Source organism: Notamacropus eugenii, chromosome 3 (assembly GCF_028372415.1).
Source record: "Notamacropus eugenii isolate mMacEug1 chromosome 3, mMacEug1.pri_v2, whole genome shotgun sequence".
Lineage (NCBI taxonomy): Eukaryota > Metazoa > Chordata > Mammalia > Diprotodontia > Macropodidae > Notamacropus > Notamacropus eugenii.
The window spans coordinates 99,836,253-99,859,948 of record NC_092874.1 but is presented as its reverse complement, the minus strand read 5'-3'; the positions used below and the strand labels follow the sequence as shown (position 1 = coordinate 99,859,948).

The 23,696-nt window shown below is 34.9% G+C and overlaps 1 protein-coding gene across 1 annotated transcript in view; it reads left to right on the top strand.

The window, feature by feature from the left end:
* Positions 1-23,696, top strand: part of CNTNAP2 (contactin associated protein 2) — a 2,725,119-nt gene that overhangs the window by 1,548,559 nt on the left and 1,152,864 nt on the right. The window contains exon 10 of the mRNA XM_072652434.1: positions 20,484-20,655. Within this exon, the coding sequence (XP_072508535.1) occupies positions 20,484-20,655 (172 nt within the window). The remainder of the gene's footprint in view (positions 1-20,483; positions 20,656-23,696) is intronic.

Genomic DNA, 23,696 nt, shown 5'->3' with positions numbered 1-23,696 from the left:
GCACTTCCCGTTCATTAATCCCTGAAATTCACAATAGCATCCCTTAGAGATTACCATCATCATGTCATGGTTCATTTTCTTCCTGTTTAAAGAATTATTTTCCTAACAGTATATACAATTTGTACTTGTTGAAAAATGAAGGGGATGATTTTCTTTAAACAGAGAATATCAAAATTTACCGTGCCTTGTTTTCGAAAAGAGGATTTGGGGGTCACATGGTTCTTTTAGGGGAAGTAAATATAACCTGCAATTCATTCTTTTTAAATGTATTCGTAGCTAGAGGTAGGGATTGTCTATTCTAAATAATAGAGAACACACCAATTTTATAATTCTACTTTTCATTTTCCAGAAATTAATCTCAAATGTACCAGTTAGAATTGTGATCAACTTTGGACAGCATGAATGACCTAAGTGAAAGAGAAAATATATACTTATAAAGCACTTACTATGTACAAAGCCCTGTTTCAGTTGTTGGGAATACAAATAGGAAAGTAACAGTCCCTATTCTCAAAGACCTCACATTCTTATGAAGGAGACAACACATGTACTCTAAGGTCTTTTCGCTGCATAGTAAATGGAAAGGTCCAGTTGTCCTTAGGGTTTAGTGACAAAGTAATGGTGATGTAGCTTCTTTAATATTTCCATTGATAAAAAAAATATCCATTTCTAATGTTGGACCATGTGGCAACGCCAAAAACTTTAGAGGCAATAACTTTCTTTCACTGCTTTCTGTTGCTGTGGTTGCAACACTTATAGAGAAAATTGCCAGGGCACATCTCCACAAGGACTGGTCACTAGCTAATAGCTTCGAGGATCCATCTGGAATGTGGTCCAGTGATCTGTTGGGCACTGCTATTTCTTGGGTTCTTTGATTTACTTTTTTTTGTCCGTAGTTGTTAGTCCACTGCTTCATGAAAATTATTCCCCTTGATGGAAGGAAGTCTGATGATTTGGTGAGCACTACTTTTCCCAGTGTTCTTGGAATTACCTGCCTAATTAGTGGTTGATGTTGGTCTTGGTAGGAATTGGGGCATCCCTTCTCTTCAAACAATTGCTCCTTTGGATAATGGCTTAGGAGGGAGGATGGTCAGAAATCAGGGAAGGTAGGCTTGAGGGGGCACTATGAATTTTCATATACCAATTAAGATTTTACTCTTCTTCAGTAACTGAAATGTATATGTGCCTTATCCATTTTTCTGTAAGAGTATAATTAGGGAGTCAAGAAATCATTTTGGCTATAACAATCCTATAAAGGAGTACATTTCATAGATATAGAGCTGGATGGGACCTTGGAGATCATCTTTTTCAATCCCCTTCATTTGACAGATGAGGAATATAAAAGCCTGGAGAGTTTAAGTGAATTACCTAATATCACCCACAAGAGGCAGAATCAAGATTTGAACTCATCATTTAAATCCAAATCCAGTATTCCTTAGAACTGGATTAGATGTTTCAAACATGCAGCTCACAGCACCCCTGAGTGATGCCTGATCAAGATTAAAATGTAATTGAGAAATATTTAGCAAAATAGATAAAATAAATAAAATAATAATTTATAAATATAAATATTTAAATATAAGAAATAATTATAAATAAAATATAAAAATAAAAAGTATTACATTTAATATTTAATATGAAACCTGCAGGGATCTTTGTGTAGAAATTAATGGCCCCTATTTCTATTTGCATCTGACACCACTCATCTGAATGTCTGCTTTAATGTATGTTTCATGTACACATATATATTATATGTATGTATATACACATGTGTGTGCATATATACTATGTACTATATAATATATTTTATTTGTATATACAGTATATTATATATTTCACAGCAGTCTGCAAAGATAACAAAGCAGACATTTAGATGTGTATATGTATATATACATGTATACGTGTGTGTGTACACACAGTGATAAATATTTCCTCTTTAACACTTGGACTTATCCTCCATAAATTATGAATATATCTTCATTTCTTTTGCATTTGTCTGCTGCAGAAAATTCTATCTTATGTGTCTGTATGTTATTATGAAGGTGACCATGGTGGTCAATGGGAGGTTTTGCTGTGATAATACTTTAGCTATCTTCTGGGTAATAATAGTGAGAGGGAGTTCCACGATGTTACAGAAACAAATGTGAAGAGATCCTGACTCTCTCTCTAAAAACCTGAAAATGCTTAAATTCTTATAATATAACTAGAGACATATTTCAAGTCAGAGATGTAATTTAGAAAGTTAAACCTCTATTCCCCTAAACCTAAGAGCACTTAGGTTTGTGCAAGTCTAATCACTATTCTAAAATTTGTTCAAGAATAGAGCCATTGAATATCTATTAGAGTCAATAATACAGGTTAGTTGAGGCAAATTTTACTTATTAAGTTTATGGACAGCACTACTCGACCTTTGTTTAATTGCTTCGTCTTTTGCCTTCACATTTCATTTATACACACTTTACTTAATCACTATACCTGTTGGTGCTTATTTTTGGTATTTATCCTATTTTGTTTAAATTGGATATTTCTTTGAAAACCATGAGCTTAACTACATCCTATTTGAGAGGGAATGTCTGAGAAACTAGCTCAACAGAAAAATCTTGTATCTCACAAAACAAGCAAGCAACCAAGATGTCAGAGCACTAATGAGGATTTTTATTCAATTCAGGTATAATTTTAGGGGAAAGAATTTTGATCATTCTGAGTATAGTAGGAGAGGCAGAGACCCCTCCAACCCCAGAGTTCAACCCCAGTAGACACTGACATTAATCCTAAAATGAAAATTCTTAACTTTTTTTTGTACAATTGATCTCTTTGGCAATCTGATGAAGGCTATGGACACCCTCCTGACAACAATAGTTTTAAATACGTAATATAAACTAAAAATACATAGGCTTACAAAGGAATCTGATTCATTGAAATGCAGTTACAGAAATATTTTTTTTAGAAAATTCACAGAAACAAAGATAAGAATGTTTTTCCAAAGAGGACGAAAATGGGAGACATGGTATAAGAGGGAAGCAAGCACTAGAATTGGAGTAGAACTCTCACATATTTAACCTAAAGAATTACATGATTGAGAGAGGAAAGTTCTCTTGATTTGACCTTGCCCACCAGGTTTGACAATGCAAGAGATGTTTGTTCTCATAATAGACTGAAAAAAATAATAGCCTATACATAATGCCTCACAATTTTCAAAGCGAATTATAGACTTTATTTTATTTTATTCTTACAACTTTTTGAAATAGGACGTCTAAATAATATCTCTATTTTACTGATGAATTTGAACCATTTCAATAAATGCTTATTGAAGTCCTACTATGATGTTCTAATCTTTGTATTATATAATCAAAAAACTAGGTCTCAAAGAATGCAATGGCTATTTAGTGGCTACACTTCAAGAGAGATCTTCCCATTTGGGAACTGCAGGCAGTAGCAATTTATGATGTACAGAGGAAATCATTGATTTGACTGGCTAAAGCCTGTGCTGAAAATCTTTGACTACTTCCAAAAATCCAACTCAACCTCTTAAGGAGAAAACTGTGCCATTTTTGGTGTCATTCAAAAGAAAGTCACTCCAAGAAGAGTTTTAAAAATGACTTGAATAAAAGTATTCTTGGATTTAGGGTACAGCCACTTACTTTTAACCTAACTTTTCTGAAAGAAAGGATGTTCTGGTAAACACTAAAACTATAAAATTCATGAACTCTAATTAGTTTTCTAAACTTAAACATATAATAATTCTAACAGAAGAATTGTAAAGTTCACAATCAACAATAACAGTAACTATCTTACAAAATCACGTAATCAATATTAACCAATCTACTGTGTACAAGATGCTTTAAGTAATACAAATTACCATAAGTCTTCTAAGATTTTAAACATAAGTATCCCTTGATCTATATGGTATGTGAGTGCCTAATATATTGGATGAAAAAATATTGTATACTTTCCCATCTAGATTACAAAATTAGAGCTGCTTTCCTGTAGCAAAACAACCTTTGAAAGACTGAGTTAAAACTTCTCATGAAAAAAAGAGTTAAAAAGATGTCTATCCCCATGGCAGTTTGGATGTGATATTCTTGTCTAGTCATTTATTGTCAAAATGAATAAAATCATAATACCATTTATTAGAAAAAATTGAACAGTGATAAATTTAACAAAATTGGTCAGTTACATCTGCTACTTACAGTCTGTCTTAGGATACTAAGGATGCAAGGGCAAAATGGAAACAGCAAATTTAAGTTATTAGTACTATTGTTATTATAACCTACAACTATCTGCAGCTCATTGTAGGGAAGAATAAATTTTACATGTTTACAATTCTTAAACTTTAAAAGACTTTTAGGAACAAAACCAATCTTCAAAGATTAATTCTTTAGAGTGATCTAATTTCAGATAAATATCAAAACTTAAATGGTTTGTAAACAATGAGATGTAGAAGTAAGCTTTTTAATTTTTTTGTTATTTAAATGTTCATAAATTTTGATTTAGTAACAAGCATGAGAGGTGATTATTTTCCAATTTTCCTCAAACAAAATGGAAAAGAAACATTAACAGTAAAAAAAGAAAAAAGAAAAATCTCCTTTCAAGTTATAATGTCACCAAATATGAGAGTAGAAAACTCTGTCCAAGGAAAGAAGCATGTTTTGTGTAGATGATATACTCCAGGGATATTGTATTACTTAACAGTGATCTCACACTCAGTGCTTTCTAGGGAAGTATCAGGCATTTTATTTAACTATTTTTTTCCTCTCACATCATAAAATAAAATTATATAGTCTCACAATTCGCACCCAGCACACAACTAAATTTGGGACTCAATGACTGTAATGTTTGTTAATGTACCTTATATTGGATGTAAAATGACCTTAGATAATCTAGCCAACCTTGCTCTAAATGATACAATGGAGAGAATACTGCATTTGAAATTAGAGGAAATGACTTCAAATCTTAGTTCTGCATTGTATTTATTGCCTTAGTGATCTTAGGGAAATAACTTAGGGAATGACCTCACTTTTTTTTTAATCTGTAAAATAACAGACTAAGCCACAACTAAGTGATTGCTAAGGTCCTTTCCAGTTCTAAGTTTATCTTCTAATGAACCTTCCTTTTATGCTTCAGGAAAATGAGGCCCACAGATGTTAAATGGCTTCTCCAGACAAATATTAAGTAGATGGTGAAATGGGTCTAGAACTCATCACTGGTTCTTGTAGTTTAGGGATCTTTGTTCTTATTGACTGCCCCATTTGTTTAGTTTGAAGAATTTGTCAACATAGTTGATTTTAAAAAATGTTTTTTTTGTAATATACTACCAGGCTATATGAACACATAGTTTTGCTTTGATTTCTTGATGTTTGTTTGTTTGTTTTTTCAAAAGTAAAATAACATGAAAATAGAGAAACATGAACCAGCACTATTATTCACTTGAATTACTCCAATTTATTTGATTCAAGTGGCCTGAGGCAACTTTGGATTCTCATTCTATGGTACATATTGATTTGTCAATTGAGAACTAGTCTAATTCATCTAGACATCTAGTCTGAGCACCTGATTTCCTGTTTCTCTATGAGTGTGATTGGCTCTGTTGTCTATTAGAAGACAGTCACGGGAAGGAAGGGGAACAACAAAACATTTCAGTTTCAAGTTGATTTTATTAAGTGCTACAAGTACGTGTTTTACTATGATTATTTCTTATCGGAGGGAGGGATAGAAAATGATAGGAAAGGCAGAGGAAGCAGAGCAGCTCAATGAATCCTTGTTTATCTAATCTGAATATTATGTTTATGGATAGCTCCTGCACTATTCTAAGGAGATTTGGATTTTCCAGATCCCAGAAGTTCAATAAAAGTCATGATAATATCAATTAATTTCATTCATTCCTCAAAGTTTCTGTAGTCACATTTATAACCTTTGTACATTTTACACCATTCACATCCAAATGCGAAGAATACATCATTCATATTAGGTAAGAAAAATGAGGCTGACCATCATAGGAACTTGTTAACATCCTTTTTTTCTCCTTTAGGTTTTCTATTAAGACTATTTTTTCCCTGTTCACACATTGCCTGACCACATCTTCTTATGTGTCAAACCAATACACAAAATTTGTTCTTTCTCTTTGAGACATATTTTATATATCTCCCTGGCTTTCTTGATATAGGCTGGTTTCTTGATTTTTCAGTCCATCATTCATTCTGCTGTTCAGACTAGTCTTTGTGAAACAGTACTTTTATGCTTTTGTCCACCACATCAAGAACTTAAGAGTGACACACTGGATAAGTTCAGAACTTTAAGTCTCAAGGACTGTTCCCATCCTTCCTAATCAATTCTTTGCTATTAATTTTTGAACATGCATCATCTATTACAGTCAGGCCCAATACCTGTTCCTATAGTCACATCTTTGATTATGATGTTTCCTCAACCTGAATGCCAACTAACTTCCTCTTCAACTATCCAAATCCTACCCACCCCTCAGAATCCAGTTTAACAACAGACCTCTTTTATAAAACCTACAATTAACGCACCTTAACAAAAGTGATTTTTCCTTCCTGAAAACTTCCCTGGCATTCCTGTTGTCCTTATTTTTATAATAATAAAGAAGTGTGGAAGACTAAAAAACAAAAATAAAAAAAATACTTTGAGTCAGAATACTTAATTGGGATTAAAGCTATATCTATGTGTAGACATGCAAAACAGTTCTTAGTTGTGTTGTGAGAGAACACATACACACACACAAAAAGTAAAACAAAAACAAAAGCTCAAAAAAAAATAAATTAACAAAGGTATGCTTCAATCTTTATTCAGATATCATCAGCTGTTTCTTCCTCTGGTGATGGGTAGAATTTTTCATCATAAGTCCTTCAGAGTTGTCTTGGATCATTGTATTACTGAGAATAGCTAAGTCATTCATAGCTGATCATCTTACAATATTGCTGTTATTTTGTATACAATACATTTCACTTTGCCTTAGCTCACGTAGGTCTTTCCAGGTTTTTCTGAGAGCATCCTGCTCATCATTTCTTATACCGGGATTGTATTCTATCGTAATCCCTTACCACTATGTGTTTAGCTATTCCCTAATTGATGTGCATCCCCTCAATTTCTACTTATTTACCCCATGGGGCAGCTAGGTGGTGCAGTGGAAGGAACACCAGTGCAGGAGTCAGGAGGACCTGAGTTCAAATCTCAGCTCAGGCACTTGACACTCACTAGCTGTGTGACCTTGGGCAAGTTACTTAACCCCAAGTGCCTCATCCTGGGTCATCTCCAGTCATCATGATGAATATCTGGTCATTGGATTCAAATGCCTCTGGAAGAGAAGTGAGGCTGGTGCCCTCACTCAAAAAACAAAGTCAAGTGTTGTCATGTCATCATTTCTCTGACGGTATGGTCTTCTTTGGCAACAAAGGATGAACACACTTATTTAACCCCAGAAAAAAGCTACTATAAATATTTTTGTACATATGTGTTCTTTTCCTTTTTCTTTTTAAACTCTTTTTGGATACAAATCTAGTAATGTTATTACTAGGTCAAAGAGTATGCATGATTTTATAGCTCTTTGGGGCTAGTTCCAAATTGTTCTGCATAACGATTGACTCAGTTCACAATTTCACCAATAGCACATTAATGTCTCATTTTTCCCACACCCTCTCCAATATTTGTAATTTTCCTTTTCTAACCTATTAGCCAATTCAATACACATAAGGTAGTATCTAAGAATTGTTTTAATTTGCATTTCTCCAATCAATGGTGAGTTAAAACATTTTTAAATATATATATATATATATCTTTGGCTATCTGAAAACTGTTCATATCATTTGATCATTTATCAATAATTGGGATATGACTTTTAATTTTTTACAAATTTCACTGTGTTCTCTATATATTTAAGAAATGAGGCCTTTATCAAAGAAACTTACCCCATTCTTTTCGGTTACTTTATGTATTCAATACTAAATAGATCTAGATGTATATCTGGTATACTTTTATATTACTATTAATCTAGTGCAGTGGATTGAGCACTAGGCTTGGACTCAGAAAGACTCATCTTAATGAGTTCAAATCCAACCCCAGACACTTACTAGTTGTGTGACCCTGGGCAAATCATTTAATCCTGTTTGCCTCCATTCCTTTATCTGGAAAATAAACTGGAAAAGGAAATGTCAAACCGCTCCAATAGCTTTGACAAGAAAACCCCAAATAGTATAACAAAGAGTCTGACATGACAGGAACAACAACAGAAAACAAACAAACAATAACCACAACAAGAAGAAAGATTTTGGAGGACAGATATTCCAACTTAGTCATCAATCAGAAGAAAAAGAAGCTTGTAACAGCTGTAATGAAACAACCAACATAATTATAATTAACCATTAAAGTGACCCACAAGGATATGTTTTTATTCCATCGGTAAAATATTATTGGCATAATGGTCTGAAGCAAGAGTGAAACTTTAAAAGCTCACTTTGTTGTACCACTCTTCAGGTAATTATTGCAAGTTGATAGGCATAAAGTGCTTGGGAATGAAATGATTGCATTTGTAAAATGAACAGGTCTATTTGTGAGTATACCTGGTTTGTTTCCTTGGCTTTATTGATGACAGCTGCTTTAGCCTTCTCCACTCCCACTATGGCTGTCACCAAAAGTTTAACATTTTCATGCTATTTCCCTGAATTCAGACATCTCCTTATACCAGACCTGCACAACCTATGGCCTGCAGGCCATTTGCCCCTGCCCAAGGATTATGGGCAGTCCTGAAAAAAATGTAGGGAATAAAAGAGAAAGTAAAGATGTCAAGAGTGCTTTGCCTGTGCCCTGCTCAACTCACCTTTCACTAGTCATTATTGTACGAGTCATGTAACTTGGCAGGTAGATTCCCACTACACACTCCTGTTTGTCACCTGCAGCAACCCACCATCATCAGTCTGTCTCTGGTATAAGAAAAGGAAGAATCATAGACTTTCCCTGTGTTTTTGGTAATTGCTAGGATTGAAAAGAGACAAAGTGAGTGCCGTCAACCTCCAACTTGGCCCACTCCCACCGTAAGATGAGCTGCAACAACTCAAGGGCTTCTTCCCTTCCCCCGCTGTACAGCTGCCCTCCAAGGGTGTCTGACACTCTCTCCAAGGACAGTCACTCAGTTCAGTATTTCTTTGTATGTGAGTAGTTGCTATGGAGATTTTTTAGTATTTTAACATTACAGTTTTTGGAGTGACCGTAAAATGGGTGATAAAAAGAAAAGGAAGATCAAATCAGAACATAGAGTGTTTAATCTGGAGTGGACAAATAGGTACTGGTTTGCTTACATGAGAGACAAAATACTGTGCCTTGTCTGCCAAGAAGTAATAGCCTTTCCAAAGGAATACAATCTTTGTTGCCATTTCAAATCAAAACACCCTGACTTAAGCAAATTGGACACTAGTGTAAAACAACGTGTCCAAATTGTTGAAATATCTCAGTGGGGAACAATGACTTTTCATGAAGTAAACTCGGAAAGTGACACAGCTACTAAGGTTAGTTTCCAGATTTCTAAAGAAAGCAATTTCAAACATGATTCTGGAGTATGATAAACTGATCGTTGACAAGAAGTGTAAAACATTCCATTAGATGTAAACAACAAGAAAACCTGAAAATATACCAAAACTCGTAGCACTTAGTAAAGTAATTTTTAACATTAATGTGGTTTCATTATTAATAAAAATCTTAAATAATTGTTATTAATTGATATTAATTGTAGGTCCCCTTTTTTTAAAAAAAAAATATGGTTTATTTGCAAAATAGTTTAATTATTCATTATACCTTTACTTGGAAGTGTGTGTTTGTCCTTTGTTGCTAAAGAAGACCATGCCATCAGAGAAATAATGACATGACTTGCACTTGACTTTGTTTTGAGTAAGGGAGGGCTGTACAGGTCACCAGCCCCACTTCTCCAGAGCCATCTGAATTCAATGACCAGATATTCATCAGGATGATCGGAGATGACCCAGGATGAGGCAATTGGGGTTAAGTGACTTGCCCAAGGTTGCACAGCTAGTGAGTGTCAAGTGTCTGAGGTGAGATTTGAATTCAGGTCCTCCTGACTCCTGCACTGGTGCTCTATCCACCGCCACCTAGCTACCCCTTTTTTAAAGTGAGCTGCTAAAAACTTATCTCCAGCTTGAAAAAGGCTTCTGCCAAATAATGCAGGTCTATCTTATATAGTTCCCTGTGTAAGAAGTGTGTTTCACTAAAAATGTCCTTGGAATTCATTTACTTCCTATCTCTGCTTCTGACCACCTTTCATTCCTCTTCATTCTGGCTCTGCTTTTGACTTTATGGATTTTGCCATTAGTTTTCTGCTGTCATCTCAGCCTGAAACTTCCCTCCATGACTGGTTTCTACTCATCCTGGGACATCCATCCACCATGTCAGTCCCCTTTTGCCAACCCTCTTCTCCCACTGGTGACTTCCTCCTGGGATTTCCATTTTCAGCAAGGTCCAAAGTCAGCCACCATTCATATGTCTTCTAGTTCTACTTCTGGCTTTTTGGTCTATGATATGCGCCTGATGACAGGCACTTTCTCCACTCACTTTCTACTCTCCACTTTTCACCTTCTTATATACTTCCTCTTCTTCCCTCTCCCATTAGAATACTTCCTTGAGGTCAGGAATTGTTTTTTCTTTTCACTCTTATTTATAGAAGTACTAAATAAATATCTGTTGCCTGTTTACCTGCTTTAGATGTTACCTTTTTCTCTCTAATTTCCCCTACTATCAGAGCTCATTCATCTAGTGCCCCAGTCCTAACTGAGCCAATCAACAAAAAGTAAGCTAACATTAATGCTTACCCTCAAAGCCAGTAAAGTTGGGTTTAAGTCTCTTCTCTGACACCACGATACATGACCTTGAGCAAGTTATTTAAGTCTTTAGGACTCTAAACAACTCTCCAATACAAGGGTTTTTTAACTTTTTGTTTGTTTCACGTATACCTTTTCAGAATAATGTTTTTGAAAGCATAAAATAAAATATACGCTTACAAAGGAAAGCAATCATATTGAAATTTTTCTTGCTGTTCAGTCATTTTTCAGTCATGTTTGACTCTTCATGTCTTCCTTTGGGATTTTCTTGGCAAAGATACTGGATCATTTTGCCATTTCCTTCTCCAGCTCGTTTACAGATAAGGAAACTCAGGCAAGCAAGGTTAAGTGACTTGGCCAGAGTCACACAGCTAATGTATCTGAGGCCAGATTTGAACTCAAGAACTCATCCTGGCACTCTATCCACTGTAATACTTAGATGACTCTTAGTGAAAAACACTTATCGAAATATTAAAAAAAAAATTCACAGTCCCAGGTTAAGAACTACTGCTCTAATAAAAATAAGTGACAGCTAGTGTTTGTATAACTCTTAAGGTTTTGTAGGGTTAATGGAATGTAAGATCTTCCCTGTCCATTAATAGGCCTATGTGACTACATGTGTCCATTTTCTCCCTTGGAACAGAAGCTGTGTTCCCAGATCTAAGGGAACACAGTATTTCAATCACAGATAGCTTTCTGCTTTGGACTTCTACTCATTTCACAGCTATAAGACATCCTGAGTCACATAGAGCCCATCAGGTGATTCAGGGAGATTTTTATTGCCTTGGGGAAGGAAATTGCATAAGGAGAAGCTTGCTTATGATGAGGCTTGCTTGCAGGAAGCAAGGAGACCACACCTTTTGGCTCAGGACAATTAGGCAGAGTCACTTGTAGGTTGTGATACCTTCTGGATCTAAGCCTATTTGTTGAAAACTATATATGCTAGGAGGTTGGTATTTCATTTTGGGGGCTAATTCATTGGAAGAATATTTCTTTGTGATTTGGCCAGAGGAGATTCTGGGTAGCCTTGATAAAGGTCTTCTCCCACCTCCCAGTTTTGTGAACATAGATGTTGGTGCTCCATGGTGTGGTGATTAGACATCTATTACTCTCTTTAGATAGTTGGAGCCCTATCTGTTGGATTCTTTCTTGGATACTCACTTCTCTCTACTTACATCTTTTTCATTAGTTAATTCAAGTATGATTGTTGACCCCTTTGAAGCTATCTTTCCTTTAGAAAAGCAGATCAAAGAACCTGTGCTAGCAATCCATCCTGAGTTTAAGTGATTTGCCCAGGGTCACAATGTTCGTAAGCGTCTGAGACAGGATTCAGGTGAAGACCTTCCTGACTCCAAGAGCCAGTATCTACTATGTCACTTAGCTGTAAGACTAAAAATGTCAGAAATAACAACATAGATTGGTAATAGGAATTTTCTTACTAAGGAGTTCCCTATAATGATGAAATCACAGGTTTTTTTCTGTTCCCTATACTTATAAATGACTTCAGGCAATAAGTTGTCTAAATGTGTAGAAATGTGCATGAGCACTACAGTGTCCTTGTGCCCCCTTAGAATGGTCTAATCAGTCTCCCATTACAATCCTGGTTCAGTGGCAAATGGAAAAGTGGAGGCACTCTGTAAAACTGTCTTAGAGAATAAGTCAGGAGGTTATTTGTGAACTGCATTACATACTTAATTGTTTCTGTATATCATGAGGTTTGCTTTATAGTATAAATCTAAATGATATTGGGATCAATGTCAGTACAAACATCAGCATGTTTTTGATTGATGTATTTATAAATTACATTTTGGAAACTTAGAAAAAGTACACACAATCTTTGTCAGCAAAATCATTGAAAGGTTAAGCTAATTCCAAACCAAACTCTCAAATGGATAATTTTCAACTGAAACCTCAGACTCACCAGGAATATAGAGTGGCAGAGACCTTGAATATGAAAGGAAAGGCTATTCAATCTTGTTCTACAAGAGAGGTAGTTCTGCTGTTGTATCTTACCTTTAGTAAGATCCAGTTATGTTTGAGAGGAATTTATCAGTTACTGTCAGGGTTAATGCATGGATCACTGGCAGTAAGAACCCTTTGGTTGCAAAGACACTGTTTTGAACCTTAAAATTCAAGTGCAATGTGTATTTCCAATCTATTTAAATAGCTCTACTACTTCATTATAAATTCATTTTCTATGGTAAACCATAGTAGTGCTCATGGTAATGGTGCATATTACTTCTTTTTCAGTTTTGTAGATATCTTTTATTTTTGCACCTGATGATATACTGACTTTGCCCCAATGTACAGATTGAATCCTGAAATATAATGAAAAAGAATTAAGCATAAGCAACCTATGAAGTGAGCAAATTTGACAATGTGTGCAACATTCAGAACCTGTGCTATCTTGCTCTTGAAAACAGTGTATGTTTCATCATCTCTTTTCTAGGTTCAGGATTCATCATTGCATATTAATAAGCATTCAATGCTGCCTATTGCCAATATTTTCATTTATATTGTTGTCTTATTCAATTAATAATAATTTCTTAAGCATCATATTATGTGCCAGGCACTGTTCTTGGTGCTAAAGACATAAAGACAGAAATTAAGTAGTCCCTATTCTCAAAAAGCTTATATTTTCTTGAAAGAACATCTCTCTCTCTCTCTCTCTCTCTCTCTCTCTCTCTCTCTCTCTCTCTCACACACACACACACACACACACACACAGACAAACACACATACACACACACATACACACACACATAAAACTTAACATTCTTTTTTTTCCTGACTTTTCTTCATTCATTCTGCTAGCATATATTTACATAGTTATTCCTATTTGAAAAGCCATTTGACCCCTCGTATGGTTTTTACAGCAACTCCATTAAGTAGTTAAAGCAAATTATTAAAGGCATACATGTTTTTTCCTTAAAAATATTTGTCAAAACATTTGTGATGGTCATTATTTCCCCTTCCTTTGTATTTCATTTTAGAATAATTCTATATGTCAGTTAAAATGGGGATCATATATAATTATGTTTGGCTTTCCTTTATTGAAATTCTTGTACAAAACCAATCAAAGAACAAGTAGAATCTGCACTTTCTCCAACATGTCAGACAGATGTCAGAATAGAAGATTTGCAAGTCATTTTGTCCTCTTTCTTGAAACACAGACTACTCCCAAGGCTAGTGACTGACTAGTTGTGAAGCCAGCATGATTTTTGTTTTCTATTATAAATATCTAGGAAATAGCTCATATTCACAGACCTATTTGTTTCCCATAAAAATACATGTCCCTGTGTGGCCACTTCTTTTCCCATCCTAGGATTGTAACTTAATGGAGAGAATGAGCCATTTGTTGACTCATACTCTAAATTATGATAAAGTAGATTTTCTGACAAAGTTACACAGGAAAATGAAATAAAAATTCACAAGTTTTTAAATTGCTTTCCTGACGTTATCTTGAGATCTTAGGAGGAAATGGGGAGAAGAAAAGCACTAATGACATATGAGTAATACATAAATTATGAGATCAAATGGAACTTTTACTTACGATTCATATTTATATCATTGAACATGAACTGAGGTTTGATTTGTCCTTGTTCAGTGTTAAAATAAACTTGTATAAGAGAGGTTTTAAAGACATGTTTTGCAATAAGAAAGAAAACTATTAAGATATGCTTTTTTCACTTCTGATTTTTTCTTAAAGGTTCAAATATACATTACAGTAGGTGTGGAATTTTTTATAACTTTACTTTTATACATCAATTTCTAATATGCAAATTAGCTGAAAAATCTATGATAGTATTTGTTATATGGATGAGAATGCTGGGCTTCTAAGGAATTTGAATATTTGCCCAAGGCCAAGCAGCTAGCAAATAGCATAGATAGAATTTATACTTTCTTCTTCTTTCTCTAAGTACAGTTTTATTATCAGTAAATAAGTGAACATTTATTAAGCACTTGTATGTGCTAGGCAGCTGTGATAAATCCAGGAACTAAAAGACAAAGAAAAAACACGCTATCTTCAAAAAGCTTACCTGAAAATTGATGCAGAACCAAATAAATAAAATGCACAATGATGATGATGAGGGCTGAAAGGAGGATGTGAGACCCCCACAAAAACCAAGGTACTAGGGGCAGGTCGTCTGTAGAAGAATTCATGGACTCAAGCATTGTTGAAGTCAAGGAAAGATTAATTATGCTTTTCAGTGGGCAAGAGTTCTTAGGGAACCTGCACCCTTAAAGGGGTACAGGGAAAGTTTATATAGGATATTCTATATGTGTCAAATATGCTAACTAGGTATTTTGAGGTGGGATTAGGGAGTGGTTAAAGAGTGGTCAGTTCTTAAAGGAACATGCACTTTTGGTATCTACTGTGCAGGTATTTTACTCAAAATTCATCAGGAAATAGCCCAAGGAGGGGGCTACCTAGAGGTGTGTTTTTAGACCTCAAGCATCACTAAGTCAACCAGCGGTCAGGGCTGGCTCAGAAATACCAGGTTGCCCTCATCAATGTCTTGTTAGACAAGATAAATGTAAGGGAGTATACACATGTCTAAGTCTAGCGTACATATGACTGGTCAGTGAGTAGTAAATGTCATTATGACCCAGCACACAGACCATTAAGCCAGTTCACAGCTGGTTCAGACTAATGAGTTCTGTAGGTGCGGCTGGCTACAATAGTAGGAAGGGAGATAACAGTTGTTCCTAGGGCAGCCTGTGTACTTGGGCTGGGGAGAAACTGCTTGGGATAGTGTTTTGAGGCTAGGAAGAAATGTGATTTTTAAAGAGAAATGTGATTTTAGAATTGGTGCCCAAGCACCCCATCAGTGACACCAATGTAAATAGAAAGAATGGCAACCAGAAAGCAAAAAGTGAATTAATTTTGCACATTACGAAGAATAGATTTCATTCCAAAGAATGGCTATAAAAAAATATTACCATCCCATTCCTTGCTAGATGTAGGAAGTCCATAAGTGTCTATTACAGCATATGTTTTCAGACATTTTTACCTACTGAGAAGTTTTGTTAACTTTTTTTTCTTCTTTTACTTTAAAAAAAGAATAAGGTGGCCCTTTGGGAGCTAAAGGGAAAAGGATGTTGGGATAAATTTTTATGAGATATCAATAACAATTGTTTTCTTAAGTCTTTATTTGAATGGAGAGTCAACAATCTTTGTTTATGTGCATCTTGGTTGTCCCCAAAGTCTAAGTGCAGATTTAATAACTTAAAGCTGTAGGAAGTCTTTTGGACAACTAGAATATGTACAGACATACAGTGTAAGTATGCACACACATGTGCACATATACGTACAAAAGTAGCTGTAAGACAACCAGATGGGAAGGTACTGGCAGTTGGAAGTGGAGGTTTTGAGCAGGGCAGACCAGAGAAGACTTCATTTAAAGAGGTGACATTTGATTTCACTACTGAAGAAAGGCAAGGATTTTAAGAGATGGAAGTCAGGAGTAAGGACATTCCAGGCTTAAGGGATGGTCAAAGAATAGGCACAGAAATGAGAGATGGAATGTCATATGTGAGAGAAAGAGAAGACAGTTCAGCTAGACTGGAGCACAGGAAGAATGACAAAATAATTTGGGAAAGATATGTTGGAGCAAGGATAGGAAGGGCTTTAAAAGTCAAACTGAGAAGTTTATGTTTTGTTCTAAAAGTGTAGAAGCCTGTAGAAAGGTTTTCTTTTGGTTTTTCTAGAAATATTAACTTTTTTTCAGAATTGTCACCTTAGGAAAGTGGAGGATAAAAATACCTTTCTTAAGGAAACTGGTGAAAACCAAATTTAGGACAAAATTACCTCTTTCCTGGTTTGATTATTGCCTTCCACATACCCCAAAGCAATTGTTCTGTGACCTATCAAAGGAAATTATCCTCTTTTCCATTCACAATGGATTAAAATATTGGTCCAAAGAGATATCTTTCCTTGAAGGAAGTCATCCTAGAAGGAAGTGAATAGTTCTAATTGAAGATTAACCAACTGCTTTAGTGACATTTATTCTATAAAGTTAGCCTAAAACTATATTTTATTATATTATGGTTTTTTTTAAAGTTTCCTCTAAATGTTACTGAAAACTCTTTTGGAAAACAGACATGTAGGAAAGCATGGAGAGACTATACTATTTTGGACATTTCTTTAAATCTGTTTGGATTTAAAATAGCATTAAATGCATTATAAAAGTATTTCTGAAGGACTTACGCTTTAATTGCAGGGCACAATTTACTATATTTTTCCACCAGTAGAGGCAATAGGAAACTATTGTTATAGCTTAGTGAGAATGAAAGTGACATAATTAGACCTACACTTCAAGAAAAATAATTCTGAAGATCTGTGAAATAGGAACTGGAGTAAGAAGAGATCTGTGGCATGGAAGCAAGTTAGGAGTCGATTAAAGGAGTCCACGGAAGGTAGGATCTAGATTGTAAGTAGAGTATTAGTAGGAACAGTTATAAAACATTTTTGGTGCAGCCTAGTTGCTATAAGTGGATTTTTTGACATTCTGGATTAGTGATTTATGCTACCTTGTGACATCTATTTGATAGATATTTTTCCTGACCTTCTACAGAAGATTGGCGGAATCAGTTGTAACATGGCAGCTAGGTGGTTCCTGTAGAGGATAGTGTATAAGATAGTCAGATCTGAGTTCAAATCTAGTAGTTTTGTTACCATGGCCAAGACACTTAACCTTGATCAACTTCATTCTCCCCATCTGTAAAATAGGGATAATAATAGCACTTACCTCACAAGGTTGATGTAAGGATCAAATGAGATTACATACAGAAATGGCTATATAAATGCCAGTTAACATCTTAAAGGTGAAGAAGGACAAGCAAAAATGTCCCTAGGTATGTACTTAAGGGTTTTTTTTACTGTAATTAGATTCTTCCAGAATGTCACTCTTGCGGAAAAATGAGAGGACTTGACAAAGGCAAATTTCAAAATTGATCAGTGCTTACCAGGAACATTGTCATGAGTGACTGATGAAGGCCCATTTTATGAACTTAATTATACCCAATCTGTTCTGATGTGTGTTTATGCAGCTGCTGCCTCAATAAGAGTCTTATTCACTCAGATAGATCCACTCTTTTTTGTAATAGTTCTTTGAGGCAAAATGTGAGTATTTGGAGAAGGCACATCCAAAATAAATAAATAAAACAAAACAAAACTAATGACAGTCTTGTTAAGAGCATTCAGTGAAGCTGCAGCTGGAAGTTCACTCACTGCTGGTTTTAGACCACTGCTTCTATTCAATTGTACCTTGATTAAACTGATTTGAAAACCATTCTGATGCATGCAGGGGTCTCAACAGGCACCTCTTCAAAAAAATCAACATTCTTTGATTGGTCTAATTCTATGCAAATAGGCTTCCAGGCTAGAATTTTTTTTTGTTTTATTTTAACCACCAGAGGGCACTGGAGAAGATCAACATTCAAAATACTCTTACATTGGCTTTTTTTTTAAGCAAATGCTATTTTAATAATAATGATAAAAATGTAAGCTATATAAATTAACATGACCGGCAAGAAAACCTTAGCAGTGCCTGGCACAAAGTAGGTGCTTAATAAATGTGTACTGATGCAGTGAATGATACTTCTTTTATGCAATCCTTAAGTGAGCTTTACTTTATTAATTCATTAACATAGAGAAGGAAGAACTCTGGTGTTTTTGTTCCCTGTCATCATGCAGATACCCTGCGATATCCTTCAAAAAGTTGTTATTGTAAATTACAAATGTTCATTTTCATAGTAAATCTTGATTTTTGTGTAATGATCTAAATCTCTATTCATTCTGTAGAAATGTTTACTATCATAATAACATTAGGATGAAATACATTTGTGAATAACTTAAAAGTTCAAGATCTGCTGGTTTTTATCACTTGGTTTATTACTGCACTCTCCAGATGTGCAAGCAGTGTACCCTAAGCCCCTCTGGGCCCTGTTATCCTCCCTGATAACTGCTGTGGATCCTTCTTTCTACCTAGCTGCTGAACCCTGCCATAAATGTTGTCAATTTCACTTAGAAAGTGAAAGCCTTGAGAGCAAGGATGGTTTGACTTTTCTGTTTGCATTCCCAGAACCTAACACATTGCTTAGCACTCAGTAGGCTCATAATTAATGATTTTTTACTTATCCATTTATTCATCTAAGCAGGTAGAAGGGCAATGTTTTAGATTCTTTCATGGAAAAGAAAAATTCTGGAATATTTAAGCTTTACAAATTTTGTACATGGACATAGTCTACAGTATATAACATAAACATTTTATCCATAAAAATATGAGTGCATTCAGTCTTTAGTTGAAAAAAAAAAGATGATATATGATCATTTTTCTGTTCTTTTAAACATATTGAACAATAAAACTCAAAATGTTTAATATTATAGTTTGCTTTCCAGATTTTAGGTATCTGAGAAAAACGACAACATTCACTTTTCATTTTAGCATTAATAATCCATTAGCATTTTAAGCCCAAACAGTATATGTGCATGTCATATGAAAGTTAAATCTTAAAAAGCATCATAAAAAAATGTCTTATTTTAAACCAGTACTATATTAAGGCATAAAGCTGCTGTTAAAATAAAAATATCTTACCTGTGCAAGATAATTCCTAACTTGGATTAGTTGATCATTTTAGATAGCTTCTTGCAGACAGCAGACCTTCTAGGAAAAGAGGCACAGAGAACTAAATTGTGATGGTCATAGGAAGTTAGGAAAAGTCAGAAGCCTAACTACCCCCCTCTTCCTCACACTTTGAAAAGACAAGCTTGGGTATATATGAGGGGAAGAAGATAGTACCATGCAATAGTTAGACAGGAAACCAGGAGGAGATGCCAACTTGAAAAAAAAAGTGGCAAGAGAGGGAGACATTTTACTTACCATCACTTTTATGATATTAAAAGGGCTAGTTCACTCATATTGATTAACACAATCCACCTTTCTAAGAATTTCAGTTTGTAGAAGGGGAACTGTCAACTATATTAATCCCTTCAGTGTAAAAATATTATTTTAAAAGATTGATAGAATCATAGCCCCAGAGCAGGGTCTTGGAGACAACATAGTCTAACTGCTCTGTTATACAAAAGAGATTGCCAAAGTAATACACATTAAAAATGGGATTTTGAACTCAGGCCCTCTGACTACAGAGCAAGTACTCTACTGTATCATGCTATTTTATCTGATGGAAGAGTCTTGGATCCCTAACCATAAAACTGCTGCAGTGTACGTTTAACATCTAATACAAGTGTGGGGAACCTGTGGCCTTGTAGGTCCTCAAATGTGGCCCTTTGACTGAATCCAAACTTCACAGATCAAATCTACTTAATTAAAGGATTTATCTTGTAAAATTTGGACTCAGTGAAAAATCTGCACCCAAGGGAACTAGAACATCACATGTGGCCTCGAGGCTGTAGGTTCCCTAACTATGGAGTATTGAGCAAGTCCTCTCTGATCTTGGATCTCCTCATCTGAAAAATGAGTGATTCAACTTGAATATCTCTGATGTCCACACCAGCTCTGAGATTATATGATTTGAAAGAAAGATTATTTGAAGACTATGGTTATAATTAGGAAAGCTGCTTGTTGACTTTTGAGTACAGCCTGTCACAAGAAGAACTCAGTATTTCTTTCTTCTTTTCCACAGGTTTTCTTACACAGATGAATACCTCAGATCATTCTGTACTTCAGGGTTCATTCCAAGGGTGTATGCAGCTCATTCAAGTGGATGATCAGCTGGTCAATTTACATGAAATAGAACAAAGAAAGCCGGGTAGCTTTGCTAATGTCAGTATTGACATGTGTGCCATTATAGACAGGTAAGTGATTATTTTTACTCATAGTTTGAGCTGTTTAAATCTGCCAGCTTCCTTTTTATACAGTGAGATACAATATGTGAAATGTCATAAAATCTGCTAAGTTGTTGTTAAAGAGGAATAGTGGTTTAGTGAATACAGTGGTAGTGAATGCAGTGGTAGAACTCTTACTTATTCCATAGAATTTGTAACCAAATGAATGAAAGCCAGTTTACACCAATATTCACCAACACATGGATAGAGCTTATATGATGTTTTGTTATAACTCAGTTTCCTATCAAAATCTGCCAGTAGGTTTGAACAATTGTTAAAGGTTTTTGTTTGTTTGTTTGTTTTGGTTTTGGTTTTCTCCCCATCAAATTTTAGTTTTATGGGAGAGAAATGAACTGCACTTCAACTCCCACACAATTCTTTTCCTCTTGGTACTAGCACACGCTGATTGCCCTTCAAAGACCTTATTCCTCCCATATCAATTATCATCTCTTCCCAGTCCTCAGCCTGTTGACATCTCTCCAGGGGTCTGCAGGAAAGTGAAATAAAACACTCACACACACTCTCACAGACTTTCTCTTTCTCTTTCAGTTCTCTTTTCTGTATACACACACACACACGCACACACACACATGCACACATACATACATACACACACACATTCATGCGCATGATACCCTAGTTAGTATACAAAACTGACTACTTACGAGATGTATATCATGTAATAGGGTTATTATCTGTGGAATGATGAAACTTTTGCAATAATTATGAATGAATAATTCTTTTTACTTTCTTCAAAACTCATACTTAATTATAAGATATTCTCATTCACAACATTTTGTTTGATAAAATAGGAATTTGTCTAACTTTTACTAAAAATCAATATGATATCCTTACTTGATTTTCCAATCGGTTCTTAAAATACCCATTGGAAGTCTCATAGCCTCTAAGAGACTTTTTTTTGCATTTCATATTTTAGCCTTTTAAAATTTTATTTCTTTTTTGACATGCTTATTTTTTCTTCACAAAAAAAATGTATCACTAACACTATTGTTTCACTTAAAAGTTTATCTTTAACTTACTAAATGTAATATTTATAAGTGTTCTGATGGATCTATGATGTCAGCTTAGTACTCTTTGCAATTTTGCAAACTTCACCAGTGATTTCTCATTTTGTGGGGTTCTTGTTCATGTTTTTTCTATAAATCTTCCTCAGGGCATTGACTCAAGAGTCTAGAGATCTTTTTTTATGCCTTAGACTATTCCATAGATACAATTGCAGCACTCCAACTGTTGATGTTATGTATCACTTTTGCTCAGTGACCATCCTTCTTTCATTCATGTCATCGTGGTTGATGACTTTTATGCTCCTGTGAGTCATTTCTAGTAATGTGCTTCAACCTACACTCACCATGTATCTGCCCATTGTCCAACTGCAGTTTACTTTTAGAGGGATTATCATGCTCTCTTTTTTGCCAGTCACGTAGCCGTAGCATCACTGGGAGTCCTATGTCTTGGTCTACAATCACCATGACTTCCCAGCCTCAAATCCCTAGACACAAACCCCCGTGTGTCGCCTTATGAAACGGAAATGTTTGTCTTATGTATTTGTAACCCCAGTGCTTGGCACAGAGCCTAAAATATCTTTTCCAACATTCATTTACTCACACTGGAAGAGTACTAATTACTAAAAGAGAGGTTTTGGCATGAGAGAGAAGCCTGGTACCATTAAAAGTACTGAATAGGGATGTGCCTTTTCTCTGTCATTTTTGGACCCAAGTTGTCCATTTAAGTTGTCACTTCTGAATAACGATGTCTCTTTATATATGTCACACAGTCTCATATGATCTTATAATATGTATGTGAAGCAACTTACTGGAGAATGGACTTTTTGACTGTGTTTTACTCACTTCTATTAAATGCTTTAAAAAGATAATTAGTGAATAACAGATACAGAAGGCATTTTCCCTTTCTCTCTTTGAACAATTGAGTGATTATGAAGATTTGATCTCCTGTAGAAAAATGTGCATTAAAAGACACCTGTTCTACCCTTGTATTTTATAAAACATACTCTATGTGTCCATCATTCTCAAAGATTTCACAGAGTAAGCATATGGATTATTAGTTACTGAAAATTTCTTGATCACCTTTTAGAGGTACTTGATATTAATTGATTCTTCATTCTTTTGATATATTTATCTCTGACATAATGTGAAAAATAATTGTTGAATATTTTTCTAACTGGATTGTTGCTTATATATTTTCTATGCATACAGTTTGTCATTTCCAGACATATATTCTGATTTCATTTTGACTCCCAATTCCACTTTCTTGTGTAGAACATCAACTGCTCTGAAATGTTAGGTTCCAAATATATTGGTTCTATTGGTATTGATGGTGAGAATATTTATAAAAACTTCATCCAACTATCCTAGAATATATTCAGATTTTACCTAAAATATAAAGCATGTACATGAAAACATGTGTGTATGATATGTGCTCATCCATATACTTTTTTCTTCTTTTTCTGTATTTAATGTTTCCCTAGGTACATGTAAAAACAATTTTTAACATTTGTTTTTAAAACTTTCTGTTTCAAATCCTCTCCCTTCCTCCCTTCCTACCACCCCCTCATTGAGAAGCCAAGCAAGTCCATATAGTTATACATATGTAGTGATGCAAAACATATTCATAATAGTCATATTATGAAAGAAAACATAGACAGAGAAAACTCAAGAAAAATAAAGTTTAGAAGTTTGCTTTAATATTTATTCAGACACCAGTAGTTCTTTCTCTGAGAGTGGACAGCATTTTTTATCTTATGTCTTTCAGAGTTGCCATAGATCATTGACATACTCTTAATAAAATAATGCTTTCACATGTAGAAAATGGACAAAATAGTTTCCCAAAATGCAACATATTCCTGATTGTATCACATTTTAAACTATATGCAGGACATATGTGTGTGCACTGATCATATTTGCTCAGCATGTCCACATATGTCATGACAATAATCACACTGGGTTAGCAGTTAGGGCATAAAATGGACAGTA